We start from the raw sequence: 12,844 nt of genomic DNA on the forward strand, positions 1-12,844 counted from the left end.
TGCTGGGTGCGCGCCGAGGACCTGAGGCCAAGCAGGGGCGGTGGCCGCATCGGGCTTTCACCGGGAAGCACCATGGGGTGGTCGTCCTGCATCGGGTGGGAGCGACCCCGAAAACCCCCCATTCCGTTTACTCTGACTTCCCAAGGAAGACCCTTCTGGAGAAGCGCAGCTTTTCAGAGGTTTTCCTGGCAAACCCCGGCCCTGGGGAGGAGGGACATCCTTGATGGCCGAGAGCACACGGACTCCGAGGGCCTAAAGGCGCAGACGCCGCCGGGCGGGCGCGGGCGGGCACGGGAGGGCGGCCGGCCGCTGCCTGGGGTCCGTGAGAGGCGCCGTTGTGAGGCTGTGTCAGCGTCAGAGGCGCCTTCGTCCTTTTTGTTCTGTACATCAGCTGTTCAGGAGAACAACAACCGCCATAAAGACCCTTTCATCTCCTCCCCAAGACGCCCCGCCAGCTCCCGACCCGCTGACGGAGGGGCGACAGCGCCTGCCCGCGGCCGGCTGGGCAAACCAGGGGAGCTCGACTGATTTTTCTAGAAGGAAGCAGCGCGGGCTGTTTCTAGGCTCGGGTCCAGCAGGACGGGACTGCTGCTCGGGGGTCGCCCTGCCCGCAGGAGATCCGGCCGGGGGACCTGCCACGCTCCTGGTCTGGCCTCTTGAGAACGTCCCCAGCCTTCCACAGACACACCAGGGCTCAGACCTGCTGGGCAGCGGGGGACAAGGGGCAGGGGGGAGAGTAAGACCCCTTGTCACCTCCTTCTGTCACCGAGCAGGACGCTCCGGGGCCTCCCCGGGACAGATCCCCTGCCCCCGTCCCCTGCCTGCCTCCGTTTGCAGAAAAACTTTAGCCTCCTAGGCCTTCCTTGAGTTCCAAAGAATAACTTTAATCAGAGAAGTGAGAAAATGCAGAAACAGGCTGGGGACAGTTCACGGGGCCTTCCGAAGGGCCGGCACAGGTAACGACCAGGTGCGATGCCCCCTCCTGGCTGAGTGGGAACCCACCCTTGCCAGGTCGCATGTGCAGCCAGAGGGCAGGAGGCTGGGTGGCAGAAATGCCCGTGGTCTGGGGCAGGGGCTCAGGCCACCGGGCAGGCTGTGTAGTCTCCCTGGCCGGCACTGCGATGCAGGGCGGGCTGTGCAGTGCCTCCTGGTCCTCTTCCAAGGTGGGCACGGTTAGTGCTGGGACCCCGGCTATTGGGGCACCGCCTGGGCACCCACCCCCCGCCCCCGCCCCGCGAACGTGAGCGCAGGGACGGCTGCTACCTCCGAGAAGCCAGGGTCCTCACAGGCCCCGCTGGCACCTGAACCTGTACCTGTCAGCAGCCAGCAACCGGTTTTTAAAAACAGCCGCCAGCCTCCAAAACCGCATCCAACACCACGGCTGTCAGCGGTGACGGACGGCAGGTGGGTGCGGCCGGGCCACGCAGAGATGGGAGCGCCTGGCAGTGCTGTCACCCTTTGTCACTGGCCAGCTGAGCTCCCAGCTGCCAGTTGCCACTGCGCAAGGCATGAAACATACTCTCTGAGCCATCCCGCGGGCGGAGCTGAGCGGAGGCCGCGTTATTAATTAGTTCGGGATGCACAGCCCATTAGACGGCACATGCTCAGCGTGTTTAATTTGTCTGCTTTAATTACGGCTTACGAGGTGCCAAGTTTGATCACAGGATCATCTTTCCAGTTCTGCTCTGCAAGCATGTTTGTATTCATTTGCATCTGAAACGCGAAGCTCTAACTCCGGGGGTGGGAGGGGCAGCCGCTCACTTTGCACAAAGCACGCTTCCGACGCTGCTGCCAGCAGGATGCCCGCGGCCCCTTGCTGCAGAGGACCGGTGGGTCTCCAACGTGCCCTGGAGCCCCTCGCCGACTTGTCCTTCCAGAAGCCCCTGCCCGCTGCAGCCCAGGGTGAACGTTCGCAGCCTCTTTCTGCCTGGTGCTCAGGATGCTCGTGTTTCTGGAAGGACCTGACTCCCCTCTGGGCGCTTCCAGGAGCTTGGCGGGGTGAGCACCAGAGGCAGGGCATCCCTGGGCATCTCAGGGGCCCAGGGGTGGGGAGGGTGTACCTGCCACTCTAGTGGGGGACCAGCCACCAACACCAAAGCCCAGCCAAGCCGGCTTCTCGCTGGGCCGGCCCAAAGGATGACCTCAGCTTTCCTTGTCAAGGGGGTCACCTGCCACCTCCAGACAAGACGCCGCCGGCAGACGGAGGTCCCGCGTCCCCAGCCCTGTGTCTCCTCGGACCTTCTGACCCGCACGACTGCGGTGCTGTCTGGTGCGCTCATGGTCACCTTGGGTGCTACGCTGACCTTGGGCAATCTGGAAACCGGCTGTGGGGTGACCCACCAGCTGAGGACACCGGCCTCCCCAGGAACACGGGTCGGGGCCGGCATGGCCTCTCCCACCCCAGGACCCGGTCTGTAGGCACGAAATGCCGGTGTCTCTAGAGGGTCACCGCTGAGGGCAGCCGCTCACCCGAGGAAGGGACAGCTCGAGGCCTGGGCCCCGGCTCAAGCCTTGGCGCCTCGTCGCTCTGACCGGTGCTCGTTCCTGGGCCATGCTGTTTGGAAGGAAAGGGCAGGTGGCTGCACCTCCTGGGCACAGTCCTTGGCGGGGGTGGGGCAGAGGATGAGCTGCCTGCATCCCCGCCCCCTCCCCCTCTTCCCGGTGCCCCAGTGCCCACCTGAAGGCCGCCTGCCACCCTCAGTGATGCCCCCGAGCACTGCCTGAGAACCTGCAGGACCCTGTGGTCCCAGCCAGGCCTTGCCCACCAGGCGGCCCATCCCCAAATGTGCCCCGCTGACCCCCCGCTGTGCAAGTCCCAAGAAGTGTCCGCCTTCGTCTCCATACAAGGCTCTTCTGTAACAGGCAAAGCCCCTGAAGAGGTGTCCCAGAGCCACGGAACACCCGGGCGGCCTTGTTCTCACGCTTCTCTGCGCATTCTGGGAGCTGGGGCGGCTGGTAGGCCTCGAGAAGCCATCCACTCGGTCTAACAGCCTTTCGGGAAAATTTGGAGACCTTTTCTCTGGTGTCCACAAAGTTATCCCTAAGTTGTTTCTACAGTTAGAAACCCTTTCAAAAAGCCATGCCGGCCAGCAGACTGTGATGTTCCAAGAGGTGCTTCCATGGTGTTTGAAAATTCAAGACCTTAACAGGTATTAGCTTAATGGATGCTACTGAAATTAATCTTCAGCAAAAGAAACTGGGTCTTTTTCAGTTAAACTTTTAGATCTAGCTTTGCCCACAACTGTGTTTTCTGAGTCAGCATCAATCTCTCCAGTGGTGGGAGAGGAAACGGGGCTCTGGCAGGAAGTCCCCAAGTCCACGTCCACCCAGACCTCAGCCCACGACTGTTTTGTCAACTGGGGCCTTGGCAGATGTGACTGGTCAACGTTCTCGAGCCGAGCTCACCCTGGATTCAGGGTGGCCCAAGTCCAGTGACTGTCCTCACAAGGAAAGTGAGGCAGGGAGGAGCCACGTGAGGACGGAGCAGAGGCTGCGGTGACGCGGCCACAGCCCAGGGACGCCTGGGCCACCGGAGCCGAGGAGGCAGGAGGGAGCCCCCCCGACCTCAGACTTCTGCCTCGAGACCCGGTGTCCCAGCCGCCCGGTCTGTCCCGGGACACTGGCACAGGCGGGGACACGAAACACAACACAGGAAGGTGCCAGCAGGCACAAGCTGTGTCTTCCGTGGGAACTTCAGAACATACCAAGTTCATTATAATTTTCTTGATCAGCTGGACACGTCTGGGGCCAAAGGGGACGTGGCAACCCGGAGGGGACACGCGGGCGCAAGGGTGGGGTCCGGGTGTCACGCGCCACGCTCTCCGTCTACGATTCCCCCGTTGGATCCCTGCTTCTCCGCCAGGGCGCTCGGCCTCGGGACTGCCTGGCAGCTTCCTGCACAGCCTGGACGTTTTGTGAACAGCTGATGACTGTGTTGATGAGGCGTGAGGAGAAGACGGTCTTCAATTCCTAGGGCTAAAGTCTTCATTTGACCAAACGGTCCTAAAAACTCGCTATACCAAGAATCATACTCCACGTGTTGGGAATAAAAATCATTTCCCATTGGTTTGCTTTACTTACACAATAAACTGTGTGCAGAGATATAAGTTTTCATCAACTGAACAGCCATTTATCCACAGGATAGATGGACCGTATGGTTTAAAGAACCACGTGCACAAGAAAACCCTCCAAAAATTAATGCACGAATCTCAGACACATCTGTTTACTCATCGAGCAAATAATTCAATTAAACACTATGGATTCCTCCCTCCTTTGAAAGCGCCAAATTCATAGCCCTGGACAACGGAGCCTTGGGTTTCTCACGTGTGCGGGTGCACGGCCAGAGCAAACACTCCCTGGCAGCAGCGGGGCAGGGGCGGTGTCCAGCAAGCTGTCGTGGGCAGGCCCAGAGCTTGGGGGTGCGGGGGTGTCCTGGTGGCATTCAGGTCCACTTAGATGTGCTGCCACACTCTGGGAGGCTCCCAGAAGAGGCTGCGAGGAGGCTGAACGGAGCCCTGGGTGAAGCCGCCGATTCCGCGAGGGAGACTCCGTGTGCCCGGAGCACAAGGGTCTCCTGGAGCCGCCCCGCTCTGCCAAGCCCGACGCCTACCACCAGGCCCGCCGGGAAGAGCTGCTGCTCAAAACGACCACGTCCAGTCGGGGTGCAGTGGGACCTCCTCGGGCCCGAGACCGTCCTGGCCACGCCCCCTCGCCGGAACCCGCTCTCCCGTGTGGGGCGGGGTGGGCGGGGTGGAGGGCCCCTGCTTCCTGCCCCCCTGTGGTGGGCGGCCCGCCTGGGTCAGCCCTCGCGTGCCCTCGTGGGCCCAGGACCCGTCCCTGCCATGGGTCCCTCTGACCTCTCAGGACCACTGACATGGGGTCCCCAGCACAGTCCAAGGGGCTTGCGATTAGGCACATGGAAATGCCTAGCCTAGAGCGGACGGATGATTGACTGTTTAGGAAATGACCTCCCAGGGGAAGGGGCCACACAAATGCGTAACGTCTGTGACTCTTACCAGCAGCGGAACTGCTGCTCTGCACCTGACCTCACACACAGCCGCCCACACAGGAAAGGGGCAGACACTCCGCGCCCCACACCTTCCCAGGTGTGCTCACCAGCTGCCCGGACAGCAGGAAACCAAGGCCGGGGGCAGGTCCAGGGGCGGCCAGCCCAAGGGAAGCCGAGGGCCGGGGAGGCCAAGGCGGGGTCCGCAGGGGCCCAGGAGGGGAAGCTTATGCACACAGTTCCGCTTCCCTGAAAAATCAGCTGTTTGTGAGAACTGCCTACAGAAAACAGCATTTCACGTAGTTCCTTATCTAAGTCAGTTAATTAGTTGGAAAAACGCTCGAGAACGAAGATCCCCTGTACTTTCCTGAAGGAAGAGGAACTTATTAAAACCTGGGCAGTCCACCAAATATCGAGGCTTTCAGCCTGGAACTTTCAGGCTGTTGGTCCTTGGAGATGCTTCGGGCCCCCGGGTGGCCTTCAGAACAATACACCCATCGGGGGTCTCACTGTGGATCCACAGACCAGGCAGCCCCTCAGCACTCGGGGGGCACGCCCTCTCCCTCCTCCGCGGTCTGGTCCTCAAAGCTCCACTGCTCGGGGGACGACCTCGGGCTGTTCCTGACCAGGAAGTGGGCGCCTGCGTCCCTGCTCAGGCTCTGCCCCCTCTCACTCACGGTCAAGGACGTGTGGCCGTGGGTCCTGTACCACCAGCCCCGACATCCTGATGATACCAGGGCCGGCCTGCCAACTCTGGGAGGAAACACAGAAGGATGGAGCAGCCCAGCCGCGGGCAGCACCTCCCTGGCCGAGTCCAGGGTCCATCACGACCCCGGCCAGCACCGGCCACCTGTCCGGTCACCGTGTGGCAGGAGTCCTTCCTCTAGGGGATGGGACAGGTCCCTGAGGTCAAGCCAAGGTCTGAAGGTGAAGGGTCAGGAGAAAGGGCGCCGGGCAGAGAAGTCTGGGGAAGGGGAGGGGGTCACGTGATCAGCGGCAGCCACACGTCACGACCGTGCGTAGTCAGCCCGACTCCGCTCATGCTCCCTCACGCCCGCTCACGTCCAGGGCCGTGTCCTCCCGCTTCCCACTCAGTAAGAAAAGGAAATCACGACTCTGCAGGAGCCTCCCCGCCGCCGGCCACACGCCCAGCTCGGCGCCCCCCATGGAAACTGGAACCCCGCATGCGCCACACGTCCCGTGACAATTCCACCCGTGTCCAGAGCCGCTGCCCTTTTTGTGGCATTTGTTCTTCTGGCAAAGAAAAGGCCACTTTGGAAACCTCCCGGACCTTTTCCCCATGTGCCTGCGGCTGGTGGCTCCCGTCCATCAGCTCCGGTCTGTCCACGGCCCTTAGACGGGGCCCTCGGGCGAGCAGAGAGGCCGTTCCAGCACAGCAGGCTCACTGGGTCCAAGTACCAGCCAGAAGTGACATGCACTCGGGGGCTCACTCCAGGAAAACCAGCGCAGCTAAAATACCAGAGGAGGCGCTGCTGGTGAGGGCGCCTGGCCTGCGGGCACTGGGCCGGGCTCCCCGCGCCCCTCACAGCATCACACGTGCACCGGCGGATTTCAACAGGCGGGCATTGCACCCGTGGCTCGAAGGCCCAGAACCCATGGGACCTTGGATCCAGGCTGCTGATTGAGCCAAACTCAAAATGAGGGGGGAAAAGGCAGCAGAACCAAATGCAGGATGTCATGGTCCTCAGTGGAATTCATTTGTCTATCTGAAACCACTCCGAGTGGTCGAAAGCCCCCTCCCCACACTCAGGCGCCTCTCACTGCTCAGTTTTAAGAGAGAATCCTCTGCCGAGAAGGGAGGATTACTTGTACCTGAGATGCCAAAGGAGGATGACAAGAGGGGACCACCGGGGTCTCCCCCTGCTGTTTCCACCATCTCTGCAGGCGCACGCGTGTGTGTGCCCCGCTTTGGACAGGCCTGGACTGGACCCTGCACTCTGTGGTCTCCCTCCTGCACCCGGGCCTGGGTGGACCCGCTCACCTTGGGTGGCTAGCGGGCGCCCCTCTGCTGCAGCCTGGGGCCCTGCCATCGGCGCTGCAGCCCCAGGAGAGCAGGGCAGGCGCGGCAGCAGGGCTCAGGACCGCGGACCGTCTGGGAGAAGCCGGCCCCACGCGGAGGAGACCACGCTCCAGGCCACGTGGCGGGACCTGGTGGGGCCGACGAGCTGGCCGTCCGACCTGGGCGCCTCACGGCTGGTGCCCATCCAGGTTCCACCCATGCCTGCTACTCAGCGGGAGCGTCCCCCAAGGGCCTGAGGGCACTCAGGAGATTCCCACAGCTGGGGGAACTGGCGCGTACGCTGACCAGGGGCTGCCTTCACACAGGCAGCTTCCTCCTCTTTGCTCTCCCGACGGCCAACAGCGGAACCTCCAGGCTCGGCACACGTGTGCCGACGGCTGGCGACCCGACCGCTGCCCAGCTACTCGTTCGGAGGGGCGCCCATAACAGCCCCCTTTGGACAGTAAAACGTTCTCCATTAGGAGTTTCCGCCTTAAATAGAACCAGTGAGCAGGGCGGTGGGAACGCGCCCGTCGAGGATCAGGGGCCTCCGCAGTTTTCCCAACACGACTGAACACGCGTGAGGCTCCCGGCGTGGCCTACCTCCACCACGGACTTGGAATCCAGCCGGAAGTTGAAATCGCCAAAGACGAAGTAGGCTGCCTTCTCGAATCGCTGGTCAGTGACTCTGGGGGGAGAGAAGGGGGGGTCACTGAGGGACGGCACCCGCCACACCCGGCCTCTCCCCACCCCGCACTTCCCACCGCCTCCTGCTGAAGGACACCTGCACCCCAGTGACTGTGGTCGACACGTGTTCCCCAGACGGCGCCAGGGAAGGAAAAGGGCCCCGCCACGCGCCAGACCCACGTGAGCCCGGGACGCCCCCGTCTGGCCCGTGGGCGGTGCCTCCCCTCGGTGGTGGGCACCTGACCTCATTCTCAGCGTTGTAGCTTCTTATCCCCACGTGGATGTTTGGAAGCCACAGAGTAAGAGGAACTATGTTTTTTTTTTTTTAAGCTAAGTATTGCCTTGGCTCAAAAAGCTTTTTCCACGTATTTTAAATCAACCACAACTTATTTCATAGAGATTTTTCAGCTGAGATACGCACACACGGCAAACGTGACAGTGATATGTCAGCGTCACCCCCACCCTGGCCCCGAACAGACCTCTCTTCCCCGGTAAGAGGCCAGGACACCACCCAACCCCGATCCTCCACTCACTCACTCCCCCACCCCCTCCCCGCCCTTGGTGGCAGCTGGGTCCCGGCTGCACTGGCCTCAAGGGCAAAGGAAGCAAGCGCGGGTCACTTCCAACTCACAGCAGAATGCGAGCCACGGCTAACAAGACAACCCGCAGAGCAGACGTGTGGTCTGGGCGGAAGGGAAGGGTGGTTCGGTGACCCAGGTCCCCAGTTCTGCCGCCCACTGGTGGCTGCACTGACACCCCCGCCGAGACGGAGCAGCAGGGCCCACGGGCATAGGGTGGGGCGCCGTCCCCATGGCCCACATGCTGCGATGGACTCTGAGAAAATAAATATTAAAGGCGGGCAAAGCCGGGAGCACCCCTCACCCAGATCAACTCAGAAATTTCTGGCCAGCACCGAGAAACCCGGGTGCCGCCGGCCCTGCCCCGTCCGGCCCCCAGTGCAGAGGGAGCAGGTGTGTCCCCAACCCCGGGGAGCGGCCTTCCCAACTTGACGCATTAGCCTGAGAAAGGAAAGGTGACTGACAGCGATGACATCACCGCTATTTCATGACGGTGGCCGCTGGGCTGGAGGGACAGTCCTGTCCGCACCCCCGGGGATGGCGAGCTGGCGGCTCCTGCTTGCACCTGGCCTGCTTTCCTTTCTGGTTCCTTGCCTCCTGCTTTTTCAACTCCAAGAGTTTCCCTGTAAAGTGTGATGGTGATGCTCTGTCTGTGCTCACGGTACCTGTCACGCACAAGCCTTAATTTTCACGCAGGAAACACACCCACGTCCCCCCAGCTGCTGGCCCCTCTCCCCACAAGGCTGACTCCCGACAAGTCCTTCTTTCATCTTCCTGGCAGAGTCTGTAGGGCAGCCTTAATCCATCTGGAATTACGTGTGAAGAAGGGATCTTAGTTTATCGATTTTCCCAGCAGTCGACGGATCCAAACCCTTTATTAAACATTCAATCCTCTTCCCCTTGAGTTTGTACAGAACAGGAGTCCCTAGATTACATGGGTCTTTTTGAGACTCTCCTTTTCTGCAGATCTTTTATCTATTCCTGTATGCTTTTAAATCACAGGACTTCTTATGGGGAAGCCCTGCTTGTTGAAATTCTTCTAGGAATTGTCTCAGCTGTTTTCATATTTTCTTGCATGTTAATTGCTGTATCACATAGATAATTCCACAAAAATCTTGTTTTCCTGTTTAGTTGGATTGATTCTCACACAGGCGAATTTGAAGACAAAGGACGTATTTTAACAGATTGTCATAAACAGTGCAGATAACAAGTAACGTCACTTCTTGTGTTAAAAGCTAAGTCTTTCTGGGCTTCCCTGGTGGCACAGTGGTTGAGGGTCCGCCCGCCGATACAGGGGACACGGGTTCGTGCCCCGGTCCGGGAAGACCCCACATGCTGCGGAGTGGCTGGGCCCGTGAGCCATGGCTGCTGAGCCTGCACCTCTGGAGCCTGTGCTCTGCAACGGGAGAGGCCACAACAGTGAGAGGCCCGCGTACCGCAAAAAAAAAAAAAGTTAAGTCTTTCTGTGGAGGAGACGTCGCTCAGGGATGAAAACACAGGGAGGCTGGCAGGTCGGCCCTGGGGTTGCCGTACGTCCAGGACCGGCCGTGTACCCCACCCCCTCCCACCCGCCTGGCACCTGCCTGGCACCTGCGGGTGAGGGGGAGGAACCCGCCCCCACCGACTGTCTGTCAGCAGGAGGCTATCCAAGCCATCTTGAAGAAAGTTAATCTCTTCTGCCCTTAAACAACATTAGAAGAAGAAAATACCTCAGACAACCTGCACAGGTTCCTGGAAAAGCCGACAGGGTGTCCCGCCCTCAGGACATCGGGGCACGGACTCCATGGTCGCCCATCTTCTGGGAGGGGGACCCGGTGCACAAGCCCCACCAGGAAAGGAGAAGCAGCAACGTCCGTCCCGGCCCCGCCTCCCAGGACCAGTGAGCGGATGAGAGACACAACCACTGGGGCTCCGCCACACTGTTCTTTAAAAAACCCCTGCCAAGTGACTGCTGGCTGTGTGCAGAGGCCAGAGACGCCTGCAGCCCCGGGGCCTGTGACTGGGGGTGGGCACGGGGGCTGCCCCCCGTGCCCTCACCCTCCAGCCTCACGGCTCTGGGACCCCACGTCACCCGCTCTGCGCCCAGCAGCCGTGCAGCCCCAGCACAAGGACCGCCAGTCCCTGCAGCTCCCCGAGGCCCGTGGGCCCCAGCCCGCCGGAGGCCCTCGGGGGCACCTCTCGGCCTCAGCCCCCTCCCCCTGCACCCCCGGCCCAGCAAGGCTGCCTCCAAACAGGAGCCTGGGGGGTGCCCGTTGGGGTGTCCCCAGGGCAGGGGGCTGGGGAGCAAGCTGGCACCACGCCTGGGACCCCGCGAGGTCTGGGCTCAGCGGTCGCACAGCACCCCCTCACCACCGCCACTCGGACCTCAGGCCACTCAAGGGGACTTCTCTTTTCTTTCGTTCTTTTTATTTATTTTTTAAGAAAAACTAAACCAAACGGAAGCTTCGACTTGATTTGCTGAAGGAAGGAGGGCGAGGTGTCATGCTTCCTGGGCAGAAACACTTTAAACGTCCACTTCGAACCTACACATTGTATCCTGAGGGTGTATCAGCTTCTGTTTATTGAGAAGCCCAGAGCACAACGTCCTTGAGAAAAGTCGGTGCGGCAAGCGGAGAAGCCTCTGCGTCCACAGGCGAACCGGCCGCTCTCTCGCAGCTTCTTACACTTAACGTGGTGTCGGGTCACACGCAACACCTGAGCAAGGCGACGGGGACACGCTCAGACGTGAGGCCAGAGCGCTCACAGCGCCCCTCGGTCCTGAACTATTTCTCGAGCCAGAGCATTTGCCTTAAATCTTGGCTTGGAAAGCCGGGCTCCAGCCCTGCGGCAGGAAAGGATGGAGCTCCACGTTTCCTGGGGTCGAAGCCTTGGAAGGTGCCTGAAGGCACTGGAGGTCACGGCCACGCTAGCTCTCCTGATCCAGGGGGCTACGAGGGATCCGCGGGGGAGGCGGCCAGGGGCCCAGGAGCCGAGGGACGCGCAGAAGGTCCGGCCCCGGCCCGGGCCCCAGTCCCCACGCGGGCGGTTTCCCGGGAGGCATGTGGAGGCGGGCGGGTGTCAGACGATCCGGGTGAAGCACGACCCCGGCTGACCATCCTCGCCGCTGACGGATGGGTGGGAAACGAGGGACCAGGAAGCAGTGCAGACGGCCGACTGCACCGTGGAAGCAAAAGACTATTTGGCTAATTAAATGGCAGAATCCATTTAGAGGTAATTTCCTTTTTAAAAGAAAACAAATTTCAGATTTAATATGGAACTAAATCAACTTTAAAGATCTCTGGGGGTTCGGAGGGAGAGAACGCTGCATCTGGAGGCCTTCCTGGAACCTGGAACCCGGCCCCCGTGGCCTCCCTCTGGTGACGGACGGGGTGGCCCACAGTGACTGGTGACGTGATTTCATCAGCTTGTCTCGGATCTTGTAATTCTATCATTAAAATCCTAAACTTTATCATCTTTCCGTGTCCTGCTCCTTTTGATGTAATGGCCTGAGCCCATTAATAACATCGCCGTCTGAGGCGAGATGGAAGGGCTGTCACGGGGAAGCCGTCGCCCGAGTGCCAGACCGCGGCCCGCAGCCCTCACTTTTAATTTCAACATAGTGCCATTTGGGCCAGCAGGAAAAAAGCGTTGTTTTAAAATTAATTACCTTGTCAGTAGCTATTATGATTAAAAAGTAGGTCCACATCAATACCATGTGCCTAATTCAGAAAGAGAATTACAAGAAGAGCCATAAAAATCAATGCTTTAGGCCCTGAGAACGGAGTCTCTTTCTGTTTTGACGGGCGATTTCATGACGCGAGGAACCTTGCTGTGCCCAAGTGTCCCCACCCGCTCAGGCTGCCTGTGCAGGAGGAAGGGGCCGAGGATGCCTCACGGCTTGAAGAGCCCGATGGCAGAGGCGACAGCCCTGAAGGGGCCACAGATCGAATACCCGAGGTCACACGTTTCTACGGGGGGCGGCTCGGGCCTTGGACAGGACGCCGGGCGGAGGGGCAGACGAGGGGCCGTCGGGCCTGCCCACCAGGCTACACTCCAGGGTCCTTCCTTTGTTATTTTTAGCTACTGAACGTGGTGGAGACCGACCTCAGGTTTCGTCTCAGATCTGGGAGAGGCCGTGTGCTCAGGTCAAACAAGTTGAAATAGCGAAGCACGGACAGCAGGAGGTTCCTACAACTGGCCGCTGACTTCAGGGTCTTCGGAGTTCCCCTTAGTCTTAAAGCATCGGATTGAAGGGTTTATCACACGTGCATCTAAGCCGCCTTCTACAGACCGACCTTCCTGGAAGCTATTCTCAGGACTGCACGCTTCACTCTGTCCCGCGTGCTGGCCTCGGGCTTGGGCCGGTGGGGCTGGCAGCCCCGGGGGACAGTCCCCTATTGCGACAGCTGCAGGCACGAGGAAGCCTGTGGGGAGGTGGGTTGTCCCAGACGCACCCGAGGCAGAGACAGAGGAGGAGGATCCCGTGTGAAGGCAGGAAGGACACATCTGGGGGACGGAACGTGAGCTGAGTCCCAGCGACGCATGCGCCCCGCCAGCTGGCACCACGCGCTCCTC

At 60.6% G+C, this 12,844-nt stretch overlaps 1 protein-coding gene across 4 annotated transcripts in view; it reads right to left on the minus strand.

Annotated features, from left to right (window-relative positions):
- Positions 1 to 12,844, minus strand: part of INPP5A (inositol polyphosphate-5-phosphatase A) — a 180,801-nt gene that overhangs the window by 27,648 nt on the left and 140,309 nt on the right. For all 4 annotated transcript variants that reach the window (XM_081251364.1, XM_081251363.1, XM_081251365.1 and 1 more), the window contains exon 9: positions 7,629 to 7,713. In XM_081251364.1, the coding sequence (XP_081107490.1) occupies positions 7,629 to 7,713 (85 nt within the window). The remainder of the gene's footprint in view (positions 1 to 7,628; positions 7,714 to 12,844) is intronic.

This window comes from Mesoplodon bidens (genome assembly GCF_964165515.1).
Source record: "Mesoplodon bidens genome assembly, chromosome: 1".
NCBI classification, from domain to species: Eukaryota; Metazoa; Chordata; class Mammalia; order Artiodactyla; family Ziphiidae; genus Mesoplodon; species Mesoplodon bidens.